Genomic DNA, 20,814 nt, shown 5'->3' with positions numbered 1-20,814 from the left:
TTTGAACTTTGGGTGTGGTGTAGCTGACTGTAGCAACATACTCACTCACCTCACCGACAGTGGTGGGCATTTCAGCGCCACGAGCATTGGGGAAGCGGGCAGTTCACAGCACAGTTTTGCCGGCTCAGTGAGGGATGAACACTCGTCAAACGGGAAAAGTAGAAGAAATTCATGACACATACACAACGAAAAAAAGCTGCAAATCAATTGCCTGATGTTCAAGAATAATATAATCCAGATAAATCTCAAGCAGCCCGGCTGATTAACTGAACCATACCCAAAGACCTGACTGGCCTGCTGATGCTCAAATGTCAATCGAGCTCAATTGGGAGACGCTGACGACGGGCCCTGATGGCGAAGAGCTGGCGCACCGCATCCGGGATTTCATCCACTCCAAATTCCAGACGGTGCCGCTACCACGCTTCATCAAGTCGGTAACGGTTCACGACTTTCAGTTTGGTGCCATCCCGCCCGAGCTAGAGCTCAAGGACATTACGGATCCGCTGCCGGACTTTTACGAGGAGGATCCGGATGTGGACTACGACGACGAGGACGAGGACGTTGAGGAAACCCACGACTATGAGGAACGGCGCAGCGAGGCGGCCGCGTCCCCTGCGCGGTCAGGTGACGATGGGCTCTTTGGTGGACAGCGAGGAGATGGAATGAACAAGCTGGACAGGGTCGCGAGCAGCAGCAGTAGCAGCGTCGGCAGAGGTTCGGCGCCGAGGCCCGGGGCACCGCCGCAGACGCCGACGAAAAGCAACATCAACATCAACACCCGGATGCGAGGCGAGGTGCCGCCGCAGGACCTGACGTCTCCCTTCCTTGGCGTCTCGACTCCCGGCATCCTGTCGGGCGGCACCTCCAACTTTTCCTACTTCCACTCACACCTGGCCTCGTCGGGCCTGTCGGGCACCCAGACGCCGCTGGCCGCCGTTGCCGGCGCGCAGCTGGGCGGCCCCCCGCAGTGGAACGGTCTGCGCAGCACCGGGAGGGGCAGCGGGCGAAGGCGGTCGCTGGCGGCTGCGTCGCAGGGCCTAGACGGCGAGGGCTTCACGCCGTCGCACAGTCGCACCAGCTCTACCGTCTCCAACGCCGATCTCCAGACGGCCAGCCTTGGAGGCTTCGGTGGCCACCTGACCCCGACGTCCTTCCTGCGCAGCGGGCAGCAGACGCTGCGGGAGAAGCACAGCGTCAGCACCCTGGCCCCCACCAGCGTCGGCACGTCGCGGCCGCCGACCCGCGACCTGACGACGACCATGTCCACGGCGCAGGAAGACGGCCAAGGTGGCGATGGCAACTGCGAGTCGTCATCGGCGGCGGCGGCGGGCAATGAGCAAAACGAGAGCGACTCGTCGGACCGGACAAAATACCGCGAGCGGCGCATCGAGGACATGCAGGCCGTGTTCCGGATCAAGTACGCGGGCGACGTCAAGCTGCTGCTGACGGCCGACATACTGCTCGACTACCCGATGCCCAGCTTCGTCGGCATCCCCGTGCGGCTGAGCATCACCGGCTTGACGTTTGACGGCGTCGGCGTGGTCGCACACATCCGGAAGCGGGTGCACTTTTGCTTCCTGAGCCCCGAGGACGCCTTGGCGGCTGTTGGCAGCGCCAGCGGGAAAGAGGCTGGTGATGGTGATGAGTATGGAGACACGTCTGGCGGGGCGGCGGCGGCTGCTGCTTCTTCTTCTGCCTCCGCAGCTACGACACCCCAAGGTGTTGCCACGTTAGCTTCGCCTGCTGGTGCTGCTCCCGGGTCGGACGAAAAGGCCGGCGGCAACACCAGGATGGGAGGCTTGCTACAAGAAATCAGAGTGGAGAGTGAGATTGGACAGCGCGAGGGCGGCAAGCAAAGCCTGAAGAACGTAGGCAAGGTGGAGAAGTTTATTCTCGAGCAGGTCAGGAGGATATTCGAGGAGGAATTTGTGTATCCAAGTTTTTGGACCTTTTTGGTCTAGACACGATCAAATATATACATTTGAAGAATTAAAATAAAAGTCATGTATGTACAGGTTCGCAATGTCAAGTATCGCCATTGTACGCCAATATATGTTCATTATTCTCATCATTTGGAGAAAACGTAAAAAGGCCCAGAGAGCCTTGTTACTTGGGATCGGCAGCCTCTTTAGGAGAGGGTGTTCTTGAACCCTTGGTAAGCCGAGTTGATGTCAAGCTCCAACTCGCGGGCCTGTGCATCTGTGAGCTCCTCCGTGGCTTTCATCTGGTTCAACGTGATGAGCCACTGCACAATCTTGCCCCTGTTTTCAAAGTCGCGGTCCGTGACCTTGTTGACCGACTGGATCACATCCGTGAGCAGCGGATGTAGCTGATCCTTGGCTAGTAGTCCCAGACGCAGCGCGTCGAGGAATGTGATGAAATCCTGCGTGGCCTCGAGAATGAGCGCACCTCCCGGTGCGCCGCCCGAGCCGTTCCCTGACGCGCCTTGCAGGCCGCTCTGGCGGTGGCTGTTGCTGGGCCCTGGGCCGGAGGATGCCTGCACAGCTGTGGCGGGCATGCCGACTCTGATGCGCTCAGTGGCGCGAGGCACCTCGAGCTGTTATGCATGGCGTTACTTGTCAGTGGAAACTGTCGCCAATTCATATGCACAAAAAGGGGCCGGGAAAAAGGAAAAATTAAACTCACATCCCATTCGGCCTTGAATTCCTCCAAGTCGCCAAATGCGGCCGCGACGGTCTCATCAGCAAGGATGGAGCGGTATTGCTTCAGGGACCGCTCGCAGATCTCGGTGTAGTCGGCCTCGGGGATGGCATCCTTGAGGAAGGCCTTCTCGAGCTCGTCAATGGTGACAATGATGGAGAAGATCTCGGCTAGGGAGTCCTGCAAATCGCGTTCGGCGCGCGTGTCGGCAAGCTTGACCTCCTCATCCAGGTTGATGGTGGCCGACATTGCCGTGTTGGGCACATAGCTGTGCGGCGTCGGTGCGTACGCTTGCCTGGGCATCATCTTGGGCTGGTTTTTGTTTCTTTTGGTTCTCGAGGATGTCGCAAGTGGAGAAACTTTGGGCTAATAGCGAAGGCGTATCGTCGTCGTTACATTTTGTGTTAGTTATAGAATCAAAATGGTTGCCTGCTCCAGGTGCTTGTTTACAGGAGCCGGATTTTGAGAGGCTCAACTAGACTTTGACGAGCGATGACGGTTGAAGCCAAGCTTAAGCAAGAGCTTCCCCACCTGAAAGTTCCCCTCGGTGGCATCCCTGGGGCCTGTATCCCTGCTCGCAACGGTTTTGCGCCGAGATGTAGGCGGGGATCTTGGACCCACCTACAAGAACGATAAGGTACCGATAAGGATTTGCAAAGAAAAAATTATTCGGGGACCTTTGCAACGGGCGCAGAGAGAAATGCCCGTTCAGTTCGAGGTGTTGACCTTTTCCTAGCCAAACCCTCCCGCTGAGGAAAAACAACCACATACATAACTCGCGACGTCACCAGCCATCGCAAACATGGCGTCGTCCAAAAAGAACCTCAAGGCCACCAAGAAGTTCGAGAAGAAGCACTTGAAGGGCGTCATTGAAAAGCGCAAGGCCGCTGCCAAGATCAAGCAACGCACCCAGGTCCAGGCCAAAAAGCAGCTCAAGAAGAAGGCCGATGATGCCTTCTACAAGGGAGACAATGAGGGCGGTGAAGGTGCGGCTGTATCCAGGGCCAAGCCCAAGCCTGGTGCCAAGGTCAGCGAGATGAGCGTCGACGATTTCTTCAAGGGCGGCTTTGAGATCTTGGACGGCAAGCAGGGCAAGGGCAGGAAGGGAAAGCTCGGCAAGAGAAAACGGGATGACTCATCTGCGGCCAAGGAAAACGGCGAGCAAGACAGCGACTCGGACGAGTCGGTTGCGGATGCACCGGTCGAAAGCGACAGCAGCGACGACGATAACGACGACCTCGAGGAGGATGTCGGCATGACCAAAGAGGCCATGGACGCACTTGCCGAGAAGGATCCAGAGTTCTACAAGTTCCTCAAGGAGAACGATCCGGAGGCGCTTGATTTTGACGAGAATGCGGATATGGCTGAGATTGATGCTCTGAGCAGCGGAGACGAGGAGGTCCAGGAGAAGGAGGACGATGAACAGCCAAAGAAGAAGAGGAAGACAAAGAAGCAGGACGATGACGATGAGTCTGGAGACGAGACATCCTCGGGCACCGAGCTTACTCGGGAACAGGTCGCCAGGTGGAAGAAGCTATTGACGGAAACTCACTCACTACGTGCCGCCAGGCAAGTGGTGTTGGCGTTCAGGAGTGCAGCACATCTCGACGCCGACCAAGACGGGAGGCAGCCGCGATACAGCATCACTAGCCCAGAGGTCTTCCACGACGTCATGGTGCTGGCGCTCAAGCAAATACCCGAGGTCTTGCAGCACCACGTACCAGTCAAGGAGTCAGCAGCTCACAAGACGTACGTACAGACTGAGGGCAAGAAGTTCAAGACCTTGTCCATCCTGGTCAAGAACTACACAGCCTCTATTCTACACGTACTGCGCACACTATCTGATGATGGCACCCTCAAGATGACCATATCCGCCCTTACGCCGCTGCTGCCATACCTCCTCTCATTCCGCAAGCTCCTCAAGACCCTCATCAAGACCGTTGTCAACTTCTGGGCACAGAACGGCAGCAGCGAGTCGACAAGGATCACAGCTTTCTTGGTGCTCAGGAGGTTGGTGGTCATTGGTGACAAGGGCGTGCGCGAGGCTCTCCTCAAGGCCGTCTACCACGGCCTCGTCCAGGGTAGCAGGGCCACCAACCACAACACGATCCAGGCGATCAACTTGATGAAGAATTCGGCCGCCGGTCTGTGGGGAGTTGACCAGTCAATAGGCTACACCACGGCTTTCAGCTTCATCAGGCAACTGGCCATCCACCTGCGCAACAGCATAGTTCACAACCAGAACGATGCCTACCGTGCTGTCTACAACTGGCAGTACGTCCACTCATTGGACTTTTGGTCATGTGTCCTCTCGGAGCACTGCAGCTCTCTGGCTGAGGCCGAGGCCGGCCGCGAAAGCCAGCTGAAGCTGCTTGTTTACCCGCTTGTGCAGGTTACACTGGGCGCCATGCGCCTCATTCCCACCGCGACCTACTTCCCCCTTCGCTTTCTCTTGATACGTTCGCTCCTCCGACTCAGCCGTGCCACGGGAACCTACATCCCACTGGCATCGCCACTTCTTGAGGTCCTCCAGTCCGCCGAGATGAGGAAACCCCCCAAGGCCTCGACGTTAACGCAACTCGACTTTTCCGTCAACTACAAGGCTCCCAAGTCCCACCTGCGCACCCGGGTATACCAGGATGGCGTAGGCGATCAGGTCGTTGAGCTCATGGCAGAGTACTTTGCGCTTTGGTCGACCAACATAGCGTTCCCAGAGTTCGCCTTGCCCGTGCTCGTGAACCTAAAGCGGTGGGTCAAGGATTCCCGCAAAAGGGGCTCCGGCAACAACAACAACAAGGTCGTGTCGGCGGTCGTGCTGCTCGTGCAGAAGCTCGAGGCCAACGCCAAGTTTATCGAGGAAAGGCGATCCAAGATTGACTTTGCACCCCGGGACAGGTCGCAGGTGGCCGCCTTCCTCAAGGATTTTGACTGGGAGAAGACGCCGGTCGGCGCCTTTGTCGTGTCGCAGCGCAAGATCCGGGCCGAGAGGGCGAGGCAGCTAGAAGATGCAAGACGGGAGGAGGACAAGAAACGCAAGGAAGAGGAGGAAGAGGCCAAGAAAGCCGAGCTGGACGACCAAGAAGATGATGACCAAGACGAGGATGGGGAAGAGGATGTGGAGGACGACGAGGATTCCGACGAGGACGTGGATGACGACGATGACGAAGATGAGGATCTTGTTGATGACGAGGAAGATCAATAGTTTGTAGACCACCTGACGAGGCGCCAGTCTTTCCCTGCCAGGTGACATGGCATCTCGAATATAGTTCATCACTCCCGTTGTATTTAATCTTTGCAACCTCGGCCACGTTATGAAGCTCTTTTTCCGTTCCTGCGTGTCTCCAGCCATATTCCAAGTTGTCTTATTCGGTGCCACTTGGCGATTCTTTTTTTTATTTTTTGTGTCTTTTTTTGTAATTTTGGCGTGGCCTTAGAGAATATTCATTAGAAAAACAAAATGCGCAAGTCAGTCCCTTTGTCGGGGAAATGGTAGTTCAGACTGTCAGGTTATATGCGACAAGGATGCCGAACTCGAGACAGATAAAAAAAAATGCATCAGTCGGAATCCCTATCCCTGGAACTGGAAGGACTTGTGTGCCTGGGTGTCAGTCTGAAGGGGGAAAAAAAAAGAAAAAAAAAAAAAAAGAAAAAAAACAGATAGAGCTGGCAGTGCACCTTTTCGCAAGACACAATGCTCTCAAGTGAGCAACCTTGAGAATTGACTATTCTTCTCCTTGACAAGTTAGTTCATCGGCCAAACGTATACTTGGAGGTTTTACAGAAGAGTATACCGAATCAAGCCTTGGTTCTACGCTTTGAATATGTGCTACAGGTACACACCTAAGCTCAGCGTATACTGCGCACAAGGACTATCGCGGTATTTACTAATTTCACCATGGACGATATATAAAACAACAAGAACTGGAATATCATTGTCTCTACAGCTATCCGTGCCATCGTCGCAGCCTGACTGGGCGAATCCGCAAATAGAATCAAACAAATCCATAACGTAAACAGGAAAGTCCCAACTGGCGCGAATTTTACAGAACCTCCCAGGATGGAATTGGAAAGCCTGGGACGAAAGGAGCGTCGTGGTAATAAAGGTGCAAGCCGATCCAAAGTAGTGGCAACTAGGCAAAATTTTAATTTCATTTCTGAACAACAAGCACATCAAAGCTTTCGACCTTATGCTGCAGAATTGTCACAACCTTGTCATTCTTACAGAACCTCTCTTTACTCGTCGTCAGAGTCCTCCTCCTCAGCCTCGGCAAGCCAGTTCAAGAAAGGCTCAGCCGACTTGCGGACCTTCTTGGATGTGGACAAGTCCACGTACTTCTTGCTTGCGTGTGTACCCCACTTGGTGACGACCTCTTCGGAAATGAGATCGTGGTGGTAGTACAGTTGAAGAATCTTGACAATCTTGTCAAACATCTCAGGCTTGTCCTTGCTAAGTTGACCAATGAGTCTCTCGGTACCACCCAAGAGGGCCTTCTCGTGGCGCTCAGAAGTAACAATCTGCGCAAGCTTAGTTAGTAATGTACATTTCACCATATTAGGGGGTTTGGTCGGCCAGAATTAGACATTGACCCGGATTCGTTACACACCTGCTTGAGCATGCCGGCACGCTTGGTGATCTGTGCACAGATGTTCTCGTTGAAAAGAGTCTGGACGAGCACCAAAACAGTACGGTGCTTGGTCTCAATGCCAAACTCCTTAGCCTTGACGTAGATGGCAATGTCGTCAACCTTGTCGATGTTGCCCTTCTCGGCAGCCTGGTCCAGGATCCAGGTTCCGAGCTGGTCGTAAACGCTGTTGCCTCCCTCGCCATCCTCATCCTCATCTTCGCCATTGATGTTGAGCTTCTGCTTGAACTCGCCAGGGAGCGATTGCTGACGGGCCTTGACGGCCTCAGCGCTCATGTCGACAGCCCACTCGTCATCATCAGCCTTGCCGCCTCCGTTAGAGGAGATCTCCTTAGCCTCATTCTTGATCTTGCGGGTGAGAGCATCGTCATCGTCACTGCCATCATCGGCGCCATTATGGCCGTTCTTGTCACCGTTCTCCTTGCCAGAGCCATCGGGAGAGTGTTCTTCGCCGCTGCCTTCGCCATCCTTGGCTGTGCCGTTCTGCTTGGCCTTGCGGGCGGCCTTACGCTCAGCCTTGTCCTTCTTCGTCTTCTTGGGCACGTTCTTCAGGATGAAACCGCTGAGCTTCAAACGAAGGTCGACATCTGAGCGGGCACCGCAAGCCTTGCAGTCCAGGCTGATGTTGCCGTCCTTGATGATGACATCGGTCTCAGGGTTCTTGCACTTCTTGCAAAGAACAAACTTGTTGATAAACCCGTCGAGGTAGTCCTGAAGTTTGGCAGCATCGTGAGCTCCGTTGATGATCCAACGGTCGTCGGCGGGATCAATGTTGGTCTGGGCACCGAGCTCAAAGCCAAAGTACTTGATAAGGTAGGCTCCAGGGCGAGCGAGAGACTGGGCGACGCTCGTAAGGTTGACGACAACGGTCTTGATGCCGTTGCCTTTACCCTCGATCTTGGTCTGCAGGCGCTCCATCTTGTAACGATAGAAAACATCCTTGTTGTCGCGGCGGACGTTGATGAGAGACATCTTGGCGGTATTGGGTGTGGTGAACTACTTGGAAGGTGGTTCTTGTTGGCGTTGGTTCTTTTCTGGCTAAAGAAGCTCTGCAGATTTGGCGATCCGATGGGCTGCTAGGTAGCAATTCAGGAGGCTTTGGCAGACATAGACTGGCAAAAAAATAGTGAGGGGCTTGACGAGTGGTCGAGGCGATGGGGGGCCGAGGAGGTCAGTAGGAAGTCGTGGGACTTTTGGTTGACATAGGGGAAACCGAACGGTTTTTCGAAATCAGAGGCATGAACGCGAGGCGATCGTGAAAGCTTCAGCCGTCGGAGAAGAGACTGGGACTACAAGGTATCCGCGGTATGCGAAATGATTGCAGTCTGATGGGTGGGAGGTGTCTAGAGACCGTGATTTTGTCGTGCTGATACATAAACAGCTTCTGTACTGAGATACCCGTGGGTTTTGTTGCTTGGATCGTTTCCGAGATCAAAATCGAGATTTTTGGGACAAGTCGAAGCGGGAGGTTGTGATGATCAGAGTGCGGGTCAAGCAAAATAATCTGACAGGAGACGCTGTGTGATGGGGCGTCGAAGAGGACACAAATAAGTGATTCAGAGCCGACCGTTTGTCAAGTGCAAAGGTGCGTCGGCAGCAACGGAGAGTGTTGATGTGCAAAACAACAGCTGTTCGCGAGTGCGCGATGTTGATTGGTTTTTTTTAAAGGTGGTTTTTTTTTTCTTTTTTTTTCGAAATCAAGCCAGATTGGCAGATGCACGAAACGATGTTGCTTTCTCTCCTTGGTGGATCAATGGATAAGGGTTACAGTTATGTGCGAGTGCCGATGCAAAAAAAGATTGTCTGGGCTTTGTTGGTAAGCTCTCTGGAGAAAAATTTCTTTGTCGTTGGTTTGCCGTGGTTGACTCAGTGCACACACGTTTTTAGTGGGTGTGGAAGTGGCAAGCCAGGAAGTCCTAGTTCTAGGCTGCTGTTATTAGCACAGGCACCTGAGTTGTGGCACGTTACTGCATACATACACCTTGTACTGCAGTACAGTGAGAGAGAGCACAGCGCATGGAGGGGCGGATGGTGTCGGGGATGGATGAGGTGGCGGCGGGGCTAAGCATGCATGCGTCGGGTCTGGTTCGGCCTTCGATCCGTATACCACGTACAAATCTGTGGTCTTCAGGCTGCTGCCTTGGTTCCAACCCCTCGCTTGATCCACTTTAAAGTTTTCTTCATGTATGATGATCTCGCATACGCGTTTCCCATATTAACCACGTGATTATACTACCCCAAGGTACCCAAGGTAGGGACTCAATTCTCCGATTAGCCGCGTAAAAAAATAATATGAACAAGGCTATTTTTGAATATCGTAAAATAACATGGTTGAAAATATCATATGCGATACATGTATTAACGTAGTGTGGCGGCCGTATGATCATCAGGGCCATCGACTTGGGTGCTATTCTTTTATTTTAGCCTAGTTTTACTCTCTTCGCTCCAGAAAAAAAGTAGGTGTTCGGTTTCAAGTTGCAGCCGTCATCTTTGCAAATATATTTTGCTTTTGTTCGCCCGCACCGAAGGTCTAGGCCTCCAGGGCCTTATGTGGCATTGTCCACCAGCGGAATGAACCTCATCAGGCACTTCTGTCCTGCAGGCCTCGATGAGATGATCTGATCTGACATGGCCATGGCGTCGTCCGTCATCTTGGAGTCAGGAATCGTTGAGTATCGGGAGTAGGTATCCCGAAGCAGCAACTTCATCTCGGCAAGTGCCAAACTAAGTCAAAAAGGCCGGACATCAGTATAGACCGAGAGACAGGGCTTGATGAAGAGGGGATAGGACAATGTGGCGCTCACTGTTTGCCAACGCATCCTCTGCCGCCATGGGAAAATGCGAACATGCATCTTCTTCGTGTCGCATCGCCTTCCACCTCAAGCCACCGGTCTGGATTGAAGGTTTCGGGGTGAGGGAAGATATCGCCGTTGATTCGATTGACAGAATATGCTATACCAAGATCCCGTCAGAGGCCAGCCCGATGGGAGGTTCCTTTGTTCTGTATCTGCTTGCAACAAAAAACTTACCTTGACAACTAACAATAGTCCCCTCTGGCATAAAGTACCCATCGACGTGCCTCCCACCGCTTGGGACATATCTCGGCAGCGACATCGGTATGGCCGGGAAACATCTCAGACCCTCCTGGACGATTGCGTCCAGGTACGGAAGCTTGTCGAAGGGCGTCTCGTCATGATCCGGGTTCGCCGCCAGCTCGGCCTGCAACTTCCGCTGGAAAGTGGCAGATGATGGCAACGAAAGCTGGTACATGAGGAAGCAAAGCGCATCGCCAGTTGTATCGATGCCGGCGACCATGTGGTCGAGGCACTCGGCCGCTATGTCGATCTGCTCAAGGTCACCGCCGTTCTTCCTCTGGTGGAGTCGGTCCAGGAGAGTGAATGGCGATGCGTGTGTCTGAGCGCTAGTGTCGAGGACGAACTTGTCTGCTAGCGGTGTTGCTCGGGGCTGAGTGATGAAGGACAGCAGCGGCTCGACGATATGATACAGTGAAGGGCTGTAATATTTCACAAGACGGTCTGTAGCGTGGGTGGCGGGGTTCGTGTCAGTACACCTCCCTGAGGGCTGGATGGTTGCTACTTTTTTGGAGGCCAGAAGCAAGGCAGCTCATAACGCACTCTTGAGGCTGTCGTCAAATGTCACTTCCCTCATTATATCACCGTCCTGCTTGTCTTGCAAAGAATTGGTACACAGCGGGTGGAAAAGATGATGCGTGACACAGTCAAAGGCATAAGAATGCAGAGTTGTCTAAAAGCCCCGGGCCCAAGTTAGACGAGAAACCTTTTTATTTTATCCCTTTATCACCGGGCAGCGACACTACCGACTCACGTAGATATCAAGACTTCCACCGACGGAGCCCTGACACAACTCGGCGAACCTCCTCGCCCTCTCCGCAATGCCGCTCAGGGCCGGCTGCTTCATCACGTTGGTGTTTGCGTAGCGGTCAGCCAGCACCCTCTTCCTCCTGGCGTGGCTCTCCCTGTCCAGCGTCGAGAACATGGTCCTCCTGCCGTAGACGGTGAAGAGGTCGTAGAACTCGGTCTTTTCGTATCCGCTGCCCCCGGACCCATAGATCTCCCTGACTGCATCGGGCCCAGTGAACGAGGCCTCGCTCGGCGACAGGCGCACCGTCGGGCCGTACTTGAGGTGCAGTTTGTGGATGTACCGAGTCCGCTGGCCTTGCAGCTCATTGTACTTGAGCCCCGCTCCCGTGAAGAGCGAATACCACGGGCCCGGCACCTTGCGCAGAGGCGACCGGAGGCATCGAATCAGATAAGCAGCGGCGCAGACGCCGAGGATGATGGCTGTTATGGATGGCGAGAAAAGCAACATCTTGCTTGCGCTTCTACTTACACGCCCTTGTAGTCGTTGATGCAAGGCAAAGGCAACGGCACAACAGCGAATGAGAGGCAAGCTGTTATTGTTTACAAAGCAAGCATTCCAAACTTTGTTACAGTTGAGTAGGTAACTAGTTAGTCAATTAGACAGTCGGGCGGGTTGGATTTATCCCCAAGGGCCGTATCTATCTTGTAGCGACTACAGCTGATACTGCCGAGGTCGGAGTCAGCCCCGCCGTTTATTTGGTATCTCTGGGCGGGAACTACATAGGGTCATGATAGCGCTGAGTCGGACAGCTTCCCCGAAGAATTGTACAAATCACGCCCTTTATTTTGTATATTTGCAGACGAAAACTACTAAAGAGAACCCCTCAAAAAAATGAAAATGAAATCTCAAAGCTCATCCTTAGCGTCCCCGGAACCCAGAATGCTCCCAATCAAGCTCGCACCAGGAATCTACATCTTGGCCGCGGGCGGGTACATGGTGCCCTCGAACTCGACCTTGGGTTCACATGTGCACCACTCCGACTCGGGAACCCCAGCCATGGCGGAGGATATGTGACTACCGCAACCGCGCCATGTCTTCTTTGCTGTTGATTGGATTTTTGTGGAAAAAAAATGGCGGCTGTGTGTCAGTCTTCCTGCCCTGGGTATTGAGGCTAATGGTGCATGAATGGGGTTTGTATACGCACAGCAGGTTCCGCAAGTAGCTCCCATGCACATGATGATTGATTTTCGAATGCGATTTTCTTCCGAGTATTTGGTGTTGTTTGGTCTGGTGAAGAAGGACCAATTCGAGTTGCCCGAGGTGTAGAATTGGTTGTTTTGTGTGAAAATGTACAAGTCAAATTCTCGAACGGATAGTTAGTTGGGGAGAACGTGCGGGTAGACAAGGTGCCAAAGTAGGCCAATATGTCAAAATATACAAAGCACTACACAACATGGAGTCGGTCGCTCAATGACAGCTGGAATGGACAGTACGGATTTTTTTGTCCGAAAAGCCACCCCCACCCTCGTAAGGAAGTCGCCGAATCCAAGAGAGAGCATCGCCGACTACCTACATTACCTATAGCGACCTACCTACCTTACCTACTTGGTCTAGACTAAGTCTAGGTCTAGACAAAAAACCAGGTATCCGTGCCCACAGCTACCCCGAACAGTGGTCGCCGACAAAACGGACTTTCAAAAAGCCCGCACTTCTGGTCATGTTTTCCTCCCGGCTTGGCCCACGATTTAGAGTAGATCCCGACAGCTGTTTCTTAGATTCACCGGCCGAAAAATTGACATGGTTTGCCGTGAAAGTATTTCTAAAATATCTACGGGTATGCACGCGCTAGACTATGACGGGGATGCCAACCACCCTCCCTCTCGTCTCTCTATATACTTTTCGGTAACGTTGCAGTGTATGCACAACATACACTTCCGCATTTCTCTGCCGGATGCCCCGCGCGCGCTGTGCTACAAGAATAGATAAAAAAAGTCCCACCAGATCAACGTTCCCGGTCCCTCCCGCCGGCAGCTTCCGCACCCAGGTCCCGCTCCACCATCTCGATCGCGCCCAGGCTGGGGAATCGCTTCTGGAAGTCGTTCAGGTAGTCGTCCTTCTCCTGTGCCGTCATGTCAAGTATCGGCTGTCCAGGGAGGCTGGGAGCCATCAGTTGTTCCTGCTGCCCCATAGGTGGCCTGTGAGGAAGCGGCTTGTTTAGTGAGCTTGGTTTCGGCGGCGACATTGGCCTCCCGCCGCCGCTGGTAAGGTTTTTGTAAAGGTGCGTAGGCTTTGGAGGAGCTGTAGGTCTCCCGCTCGTGTTAGGCATCATGGAAACCGGCCGCACATCGGGCTTCATGCCCACTGGCGGCGCTGGCCGCTTCGTCTCGATCCCCACCCCAAGCCCGACATTGCTTCGCATCACGCCACCCACAGGTTTTCGTGGAATTTCAGGCCTCTCCAGTTCCTGGGCCGGCGACTCGGTAAAGTGCCCGTACCCCTGAGCGGTCCGCGTGATATGGGTCGACTTCTGGCTCTCGTCCAGCAAGTTTTGGACTTTGTTCTGGATCGAAACGGCGCGAGAAACGCCACCGATGCTTTTGGGGAGCCCCGCTTGCGCAACCCCAGGCTCGCGATCAGCCAGCCGCTTTCGATACTCCGCACCGGCCGCCGCGACCCTCTTTTCTTCTTCAGAAAGTCGCCGGCGCTCAACCTCCCGCCGCATCTCAGGGGTCATGTCATCTGTCTCCTCGAGGACCTGCCCGTCGTCAGACCTGCCATCTGTCGCCTCAGATCCTGCAATCGGCGTTAGGTCGTGGTGCCGCCCGAGACTTTTCAAGGGCGACGGCGTTCTGGCCGGCGGTGGTGCACTGTTGCTGCTGCTGTTACTGTGCTCGAACCGTTTAAATGCATCGCTGAACTTGCCCGCAAAGATGTTTTTTGTTCCTGATGATAATGAAGTCAGGCTGGATCGCTTGCTTTGCTTGCTCGTTTTCTTGGAATCTGATTCCTCCATCGACCGTAAAAAGTCCACATTCGAAGCAATGTTTGCCTCTTCTGAAGGCTCTGGCGGTGGGGGCGACATGAATGCCGAGTTCCTCCCAGATGATAAGCCCGGAGAAGGAATCGGCTTGGTCGGTTTCTCTTTTTCGCGCAGATAGTCCAAGTTGGACTCCATATACGTGCTGACCGGCCTAGGTCGTGAGCCCTGCGATGTGGTTCTATAGGCCGCATCTAACAAATCTGAACTCGGACGACCTCCTTCTAACGATGGTCGTGAAGAAGAAGAATTATGCATGTGGGTAGACACAGGGGGATACGTAGAGACTCTGGGAGCGGTTGGGTCGCTAGGCGATTGACCAAGGCTCTCTGTTTCCTTGGGCTTAGGCATGCTGGCGGAGCGGTCGGGATATCGTTGATAAGACTGGAACTGAGGCGGTCGTTCTGTTGGCGGCGTGCTCGTCATCGTCCCTGTAGATACCATTGCTGGCTTTGGTTTGGGAGGAGACTGTTGTTGAAGTTCCGGCGAGGCAATAGCCTGCAACTCGGGAGTCTGGGCAATAATGGCCGAAGCACGGCTCATGTCGTTTGTCCTGGGAGGCGCCGAGGCTGAATGTATGGGCGGAGAGACTATTGGAGGCTTGCTATAAACAGCCTGAGGCGGTTGCTGTGACTGCTTCTCAGGAGAACTAGGGTGCGCGAAGGCGTCGTCTGCCAATCTTTCGGTAATCCTTTGCCCAATATCCCTCCTCGACGAGTCGGGAGACGAGGGATCGTCAAAGTTGAACTTTGAGCCATGGTCGTGGAGTAGTGAAAACTGGTCAAGCGTGGGAAATCTCGACGAAAGCTCGTCGCCTTTGCCGGTAACTGCTGCTGCTGCTGCTTTGCTGTCGAGCGCGGCGAACGGGTCACCGTTCGTAATTCTCATGGGTGATGGGCTCGGTTTAGGTTTGCTCGACGGGGATGTGCCTGGCTGAGCTGGGAGAGTAGTCGCCGCTGTCGGTCTGCCTCGTCTCATGGGCGCAATTTCTGGAATGACCTGCTGTTGTTTTGCTGCCGGAGCAAAAGATGCCCCAACGACAGGGGCGTGCGCAGGCTGATCCGCCGCCGCCGGTCTGGAGCTGGGCTGTGGTGTTGTTCGTGGCTTTCCAGAGTATATCTGGTTGATTAGTAGTTCCCGTTAGCGGCGCAACCTCAGCCATGATTGTATGGGTTTGAACGAGGAAGTATCATGACGTACATCTTTAATTGGAGGTTCTTTGCCTTGCATTGCGCACCCTTCCTTAAGAACCTGGTATATATTGGGACGTGATTGGGGGTTTTCCTTTAGCATCACAGCTGAGACAGGTAGAAGAATCTATATGTTAGCGCGCGTTCTGCAGACCAAGACTCAGCCGGCACTCCAGGTACCAGCCCGGTTCGGCAATGCTTACCGATGAGCTGCTTCAAGCGATCCGAGAATACCGGATAGCTGGGGTACTTGTAGCTAGCATTTAGAATGGCCAGCTGACCCTGGTCTTCAAAAGGGGTGGTGTAGTAGCAGAGCTTGTAGAGCAGAACCCCCAGAGCCCAGATGTCCGACTTCTCGTCGATCGGTTGCTTTCTATAGACATCCGTCATTTCCGGGCTCCTGTACTGCATCGTCGTGTGCTTCTGCACGTCCTCGTCGGTAGCCCGGCACTCTGCCACCGTGGTCGGCGCGGGACGGGGCGGAGCGGCGGAACCAAAATCGCAGAGCTTGAACTTGCGCACGGAGCTGTACATCGTGATGAGGACGTTCTCGACTTTGAGATCGCGGTGCAGCAGCGGCGGCTTTAGGTAGTGCATGCAGGCCACGCCCTCGGCCACATCGGTAAAAATGTTTAGGATCTCGGGCTCCGTCAGGCGGTGCTGCAGTCGGGTGTTCATAAAGTCTATGAGGCCGCCGCCGTCGCAGTACTCCATGAGCAAAAAGACCTCGTAGCCGCCGCCACGCAGCTCCGAGGCATGCGAATCGATATATGTGACTATGGCACGGTGGCCCTTGAGGCGCTTCATGGTCTCGACCTCGGTGCGCATGCCACGCAACGACTCCTTGTCGGACACGGCCACCCGCTTGAGCACGGCGAGGTCGGTCCCGCTCACGGGCTGGGGCAGCTTAACGAGGTATACATGTGCGAAGCCGCCCTCGGATAGGTACTTTTGTATGACGACTCGGTGGCTGCCGACCTGGATCTTTGTGCCTGGGGTAAAGGTGCCTGCTGGAGGCGCGGGCCCGCTGCCATACGCAGCCGGTTGAGCGCCGTGGCCGGGCCCATTCCTAGCGGCCGACGCCAACATGGTCTATTGGGGTTCGGGGGTTGGTTTTCGCAGTATTGGAGGCCAGTTTTACGAGGCTCTGTTTCGTTGGCGGTCGTCGGTTTGTCGATTTTCAGGGGAAGGGTGGTTCGTTCTAAATGCGGCAGACAAGCCGTGGGGGACCGGGCAGTTCCGAGTCGGGGTCGGTATCTGAGGGAGGGGGCCTAGCCGATTATGGATTATGCTAGGAGTTGTAGAGTCGGCGGTCAGGTCGTAGGCGGTAACGGCACAGTAGGGAGAAGGGGGGGACTGGAATGCGACGACCTGATAACAATTACATTGCACTGACCAGATCCCAGGTAGCTTGGCACAGCCCAGCGGCACAGATAAAACAAACCCGATCAAAAAAAAGACAAAATGTAGGTTGGTGATGTGCTAGGGGAAAAAAACCAAAAGTAAAAAAATAAATAAAGGGAGGGCGGAAACATTAGACCAGAACTCACCGTCAGGGATCTTGAGGGCTTCTGAGGCTCACTAAATCTGGCCTGGTTCATGCGCTGCAGTCACGACAGGGATCAATTGGTCGGCCTCGTTATGGTATAGCAACTCCGCCAAGGGCGCAGGCACCAGACTGTGGCAGCTGACAATTTCAAAGTGACAGCCGCCGTTTGCGCACGTACAGGGTCGAATCGGATGGGCTCTCAACACCCTTTCAGTACCTTCCAGGATTTCAATTCAATTGACCTCGACGATAGAGACTTAAAAGTACGGAAAAGAAAATTATTGACAGCTTGACAGCCGATGCATCCCTTCCACTTACTCGAGCGGATCTATCTGGTACCATCTAGGTACCTTGTCTTCCTACTTATGGACCTAGGTAGGTAATTACGAATAGGTATTTACCTCTTAGGCTACTTCTTTGCCCCCCTCTACATCATATCCCCAACCTTGTTAGCAGTACTGTAGTATCGGGAATCATGGCTCATGCAGGCATACGTAATCTCACACCCAGCAAGTCGCCAAGACAACCGGAACCTGATGTGACCAAGCGACTTGGTGTAGTCAAGAAATCACGTATCTACCGCCTCCCTGGTCTCAAAGGCTGCCTTTAGCTTTGTAGATATGTCTTTGATTTATATTAACTAACTAACGTATCCTTCCTCCATGCCCACAGCACATTCTTCTGAACATGTCACCCGGCACTTTTGTCTCTCCAACAACTTCTCGCTTTTTAGAGATAACGTAACCCCTATAAAACACGCATCAAATTTCCCCCCTGCCATTCCAAATGTCACTGGGAAACTTAGAAGAGAGCCTTGATTACCCGCTTGGGAAGGTTCTTCCAAGTCCGCTCCTCCTCGGGCTCGTCAGACGGCTCCGCCATGCGGGCTCCAGACATGAGGTCGATGTCGGCCAGTGGCACATAAAGGCTCCATTCCCTAGAGTAAACCTTCCAGAACACGTAAAGACCGATGACGATGAAGGCAGCCAGGTAGCTCTGGAAGAACACCTCGGCGTCGGGTTTGGCGTTCGGCGATGGCTGTTTTTGTTTTTGTCAGTCGAAGATTGTAGTGAGAGAATGTATCTGTTTCGGGTATATATATATGTATGAAAACTCACGTATAAAGCATTGTAAAAAGTCGCAATCAGGCACAAGCAGTTGAGAGCGAAGCCGATCCAGCTGCCATAGACGCCAAACGCCGGCCTGTAGGGGATCTGCTCCAGCGAGTAGCCCTGCAGCTTCCAGGCGGCCCTGAAGCGGATGTGCGCGAGGCAGATGGAGCCCCAGACGAAGAAGAAGGACAGGGCCGAGAGCGACAGCAGCCAGTCAAAGACCTTGCCCGAGTCGGCGGACTCGCCGATGAAGGCGAGGAGACCAAAAGCCAGCTGGATGATGATGCAAATGACTGGGCGACCCTTCTTGTCGACATAGGCGAGCTGCTTGGGGGCCATGCCACGCTCGGCCATGGCCTGCATAGTACGGGTGCTGCCAAAGGCGCACGAGTTGGCCACGGAGATGACGGCGACGGTGATGACCCCGTTCATGATGTGGGGGAGGACGCGGATACCGGCATCTTCGATGGCGAGCACAAAGGGAGAAGCTGTGCAACGGGGGTCCTGTCAGCTAGTTCTCACCACAATCCATTTTTTTATCCGCAGGGACCAAATGTTTAAATTTACCCTTGGTGTTGGCGCCCGAGGCACCCATGAGACGAGGGTCGTTGGCGGGCACAATAAGACCAATGATGAAAAGGTTGACGATGTAAAAGAAGGCAATGCGCCAGAACACCTGCTTGCTCGCCGCGGGGATGCTCTTCCTCGGGTTGTCCGACTCAGCAGCTGCCAGGCCAACAAGCTCGGTACCGCCGAATGCAAAGGCTGCGATTGCAAATACACCCGCAAACCCGTTAAACCCATTTTGAAAAGGCCCGGGATCTACCCAGTACTTCGCTCCGAGGTATCCTTGGTCACCCTGCAAAACAAGTCAGCTTATACTCGGTACGAGGATCGCCGCATCTCATTCTTTTTTTTTCGACGGATAACATACCACACCACCAGTGTTGATGACAATACCCAGAATGATGAAACCAGTGCAAGCCGCAATCTTGATCACGCTGAGTATGAACTCAACTTCACCATAACCCCTGACTCCAAAAAACTGTATAATGATCAGAACGGCGAGGAAGGTGGCGATCCAGATGGAAGGGCGCAGGTCGTCGCGCCAGTACTTGATCGTGATTGATGCTGCGATCAGTTCGAATGGCAAGACGGTAAGCCATGAAAGTGCGTAGTCCCAACCAACAGCGAAGCCCCTGAAGTCGGCACATCAGTCATCCCGTTTGTATGTTGGAGAATATGGGGCAGTGTCACTAACCAGGAAGGATCAACAAAGCGGACGACATAGGTATAGAAAGCACCGTTTACTGCCCATAATCTCGTTAGTATCCGGTCCTCTCGACGGACGGTTCTGTGGGAGGCTCCATTTCTTACCAGGATACAAGACAGCCAACTCGGCGAGTGCTTGGCACACAAAGAAAAGCATTCCTATATTGGAGGTTAAAACTCAGCATATAGTCCTCGACGTGGTTTATACTTCTCACTGGGTGGGCCTGTGACAAGCTACATACCTCCGATGATACTATAACAGATCAGCAGTGATGCAGGGCCACCGGTTCGCAGAGCCTTTCCACTACCGACGAACAGACCGGCGCCGATGGATCCGCCTGAGAAGTCATTTTAGCATTAGGGTTCGTCCAAGTCCGGGCGGGATCTCCAATCCCTTTGAGCGTTAAAAGACATATTTGTTGCCCGCCGGCGCAGATCTCCAGTACCAACGTACCAATGGCAATCATTTGCATGTGCCTGTTCCGCAGCTCACGGACCAAGGGCTTCGACTTGTTGACAACGCCGACTTCCTCATCGTGGCTGTTGTTGTCGGACACTACCGCCGACGTGTTTGCAGTCTCCTTGTGCTTGTCGGCCTCCATTTTGACTTGCGATCACCCCTGTGGGGGATGTCTGGCCGTAATATGATTCCTCGAGGATGATCTCCCACTGATGCTGAAATGCCCTTCGTTCTTTATGGCTTCAGGTACCGCAAGCGACCATGAACATGCCAGAGTGCACAAGCAATGGGAACGAGAAGGGGACTGGGGGGGCGCGGGTATGATTATTAAGAAGCCACTTCGCCGGGGAGATACGGCTGCCTTATAAACAAATAAAAAGAGACCCTCTATACAACCCAGTCAAGTGCTCCCAGGGAACTGCTCTTACCGCGTACCAATACAACCACGCGGCGGGGGTTGGGTATGAATGGTGGTGGGACAGGCGGGCTCGCTCAAGTGTTCAGCTGCTACGACCCTTGTCCAGTCTGAAGGATGATTTTGGAGGGTTACATTGCGTTAATTGCCGTTGAGAGACCCAGTCTTAAGTTATAAAAGGGTGCGGCATGCTCAAGGTTCCTTCCCCAGATAAAGGCCACATCGATCATGGTATTGTCGTGCATACGTCTTTCTGACTGCTGGTTGGTGCTCGAAGCGCGAAGAGCAAGCTTTATGGTGTTGTACCAGTGGTACAGTCATGAAGGCAGACACTTCGTTGTGGCGTTTCACGAGAATCAGCAAGGCCTCCTCTTTCCAGGATCGGTCCGAGATAACATGGTACTCGACTCGTGGACTGCGCTATCTGCGCGCCCACATCCACCAACAGTGGCGAAGAGTGTGTGGTGAGTTTGTGTCCCTTGTTCCCCTTCCTTTTTTTTTTCCTCTCTTCTACCGTGGTATCTCTCTCTGAATTATTGGAAGAGAAAGTCCAGGGTATTTTGGCACGAGTGCCATCGCAACGATAAACTTTGAGCGGGGGGTTACGCCAAGTCTAAAGAGGAAGGTCGTCC

General features: G+C 53.8%; 8 protein-coding genes across 8 annotated transcripts; 2 read left to right on the top strand and 6 right to left on the bottom strand.

Annotated features, from left to right (window-relative positions):
• The first annotated feature begins 95 nt into the window (after positions 1-95).
• MGG_08869 (mitochondrial distribution and morphology protein 12) lies at positions 96-2,045 on the top strand. The gene has a single exon (XM_003713847.1). The coding sequence runs from the start codon at positions 309-311 to the stop codon at positions 1,959-1,961; it is 1,653 nt and encodes a 550-aa protein (XP_003713895.1). The 5' UTR covers positions 96-308; the 3' UTR covers positions 1,962-2,045.
• Positions 1,873-3,236, bottom strand: MGG_08868 (vacuolar protein sorting-associated protein 28). Its single transcript, XM_003713846.1, has 2 exons — positions 2,647-3,236; positions 1,873-2,557 (listed from the first exon to the last, which is right to left on the bottom strand). Exons 1-2 carry the CDS (start codon positions 2,965-2,967, stop codon positions 2,129-2,131), a joined length of 750 nt encoding a protein of 249 aa, XP_003713894.1. The 5' UTR covers positions 2,968-3,236; the 3' UTR covers positions 1,873-2,128.
• Positions 3,237-3,317: 81 nt separating this feature from the next.
• Positions 3,318-5,964, top strand: MGG_08867 (nucleolar complex protein 2). Its single transcript, XM_003713845.1, has one exon. The coding sequence runs from the start codon at positions 3,464-3,466 to the stop codon at positions 5,861-5,863; it is 2,400 nt and encodes a 799-aa protein (XP_003713893.1). The 5' UTR covers positions 3,318-3,463; the 3' UTR covers positions 5,864-5,964.
• A 609-nt stretch (positions 5,965-6,573) lies between these two features.
• MGG_08866 (eukaryotic translation initiation factor 5) lies at positions 6,574-9,286 on the bottom strand. Its single transcript, XM_003713844.1, has 2 exons — positions 7,266-9,286; positions 6,574-7,176 (listed from the first exon to the last, which is right to left on the bottom strand). The coding sequence occupies exons 1-2, from the start codon at positions 8,274-8,276 to the stop codon at positions 6,895-6,897; spliced, it is 1,293 nt and encodes a 430-aa protein (XP_003713892.1). The 5' UTR covers positions 8,277-9,286; the 3' UTR covers positions 6,574-6,894.
• A 279-nt stretch (positions 9,287-9,565) lies between these two features.
• MGG_15599 (uncharacterized protein) lies at positions 9,566-11,920 on the bottom strand. Its single transcript, XM_003713843.1, has 5 exons — positions 11,151-11,920; positions 10,940-11,069; positions 10,334-10,840; positions 10,109-10,256; positions 9,566-10,028 (listed from the first exon to the last, which is right to left on the bottom strand). The coding sequence occupies exons 1-5, from the start codon at positions 11,652-11,654 to the stop codon at positions 9,851-9,853; spliced, it is 1,467 nt and encodes a 488-aa protein (XP_003713891.1). The 5' UTR covers positions 11,655-11,920; the 3' UTR covers positions 9,566-9,850.
• MGG_15598 (uncharacterized protein) lies at positions 11,853-12,581 on the bottom strand. Its single transcript, XM_003713842.1, has 2 exons — positions 12,352-12,581; positions 11,853-12,249 (listed from the first exon to the last, which is right to left on the bottom strand). Exons 1-2 carry the CDS (start codon positions 12,380-12,382, stop codon positions 12,116-12,118), a joined length of 165 nt encoding a protein of 54 aa, XP_003713890.1. The 5' UTR covers positions 12,383-12,581; the 3' UTR covers positions 11,853-12,115.
• A 255-nt stretch (positions 12,582-12,836) lies between these two features.
• MGG_11326 (NAK protein kinase) lies at positions 12,837-17,069 on the bottom strand. Its single transcript, XM_003713841.1, has 3 exons — positions 15,578-17,069; positions 15,385-15,482; positions 12,837-15,303 (listed from the first exon to the last, which is right to left on the bottom strand). The coding sequence occupies exons 1-3, from the start codon at positions 16,461-16,463 to the stop codon at positions 13,150-13,152; spliced, it is 3,138 nt and encodes a 1,045-aa protein (XP_003713889.1). The 5' UTR covers positions 16,464-17,069; the 3' UTR covers positions 12,837-13,149.
• A 655-nt stretch (positions 17,070-17,724) lies between these two features.
• Positions 17,725-19,909, bottom strand: MGG_11327 (amino-acid permease inda1; the record flags this gene model as incomplete). Its single annotated transcript, XM_003713840.1, has 8 exons — positions 17,725-17,961; positions 18,042-18,523; positions 18,603-18,894; positions 18,970-19,234; positions 19,297-19,345; positions 19,413-19,466; positions 19,550-19,645; positions 19,762-19,909. 8 exons carry the CDS (start codon positions 19,907-19,909, stop codon positions 17,725-17,727), a joined length of 1,623 nt encoding a protein of 540 aa, XP_003713888.1.
• Positions 19,910-20,814: the final 905 nt, after the last annotated feature.

The sequence above is a fragment of the Pyricularia oryzae genome, chromosome 2, assembly GCF_000002495.2.
Source record: "Pyricularia oryzae 70-15 chromosome 2, whole genome shotgun sequence".
Taxonomy (NCBI): Eukaryota; Fungi; Ascomycota; class Sordariomycetes; order Magnaporthales; family Pyriculariaceae; genus Pyricularia; species Pyricularia oryzae.
The sequence above is the reverse complement of the archived record's forward strand: the minus strand, read 5'-3'. Positions and strand labels throughout refer to the sequence as shown.

Coding starts and splice junctions, on each gene's coding strand:
- MGG_08866 (XM_003713844.1), bottom strand. CDS start 8,276: ATGTCTCTCATCAACGTCCGCCGCGACAACAAGGATGTTTTCTATCGT. Junction 7,177..7,265: donor GTGCCGGCATGCTCAAGCAG/GTGTGTAACGAA, acceptor AAGCTTGCGCAG/ATTGTTACTTCTGAGCGCCA.
- MGG_08869 (XM_003713847.1), top strand. CDS start 309: ATGTCAATCGAGCTCAATTGGGAGACGCTGACGACGGGCCCTGATGGC.
- MGG_11326 (XM_003713841.1), bottom strand. CDS start 16,463: ATGTTGGCGTCGGCCGCTAGGAATGGGCCCGGCCACGGCGCTCAACCG. Junction 15,483..15,577: donor TCGCTTGAAGCAGCTCATCG/GTAAGCATTGCC, acceptor TACCTGTCTCAG/CTGTGATGCTAAAGGAAAAC. Junction 15,304..15,384: donor AAGAACCTCCAATTAAAGAT/GTACGTCATGAT, acceptor CTAATCAACCAG/ATATACTCTGGAAAGCCACG.
- MGG_15599 (XM_003713843.1), bottom strand. CDS start 11,654: ATGTTGCTTTTCTCGCCATCCATAACAGCCATCATCCTCGGCGTCTGC. Junction 10,841..10,939: donor ATTTGACGACAGCCTCAAGA/GTGCGTTATGAG, acceptor CCCACGCTACAG/ACCGTCTTGTGAAATATTAC. Junction 10,029..10,108: donor AGAGGATGCGTTGGCAAACA/GTGAGCGCCACA, acceptor TTTTTGACTTAG/TTTGGCACTTGCCGAGATGA.
- MGG_08867 (XM_003713845.1), top strand. CDS start 3,464: ATGGCGTCGTCCAAAAAGAACCTCAAGGCCACCAAGAAGTTCGAGAAG.
- MGG_15598 (XM_003713842.1), bottom strand. CDS start 12,382: ATGTGCATGGGAGCTACTTGCGGAACCTGCT. Junction 12,250..12,351: donor AGCTACTTGCGGAACCTGCT/GTGCGTATACAA, acceptor TCCAATCAACAG/CAAAGAAGACATGGCGCGGT.
- MGG_08868 (XM_003713846.1), bottom strand. CDS start 2,967: ATGATGCCCAGGCAAGCGTACGCACCGACGCCGCACAGCTATGTGCCC. Junction 2,558..2,646: donor AATTCAAGGCCGAATGGGAT/GTGAGTTTAATT, acceptor CATGCATAACAG/CTCGAGGTGCCTCGCGCCAC.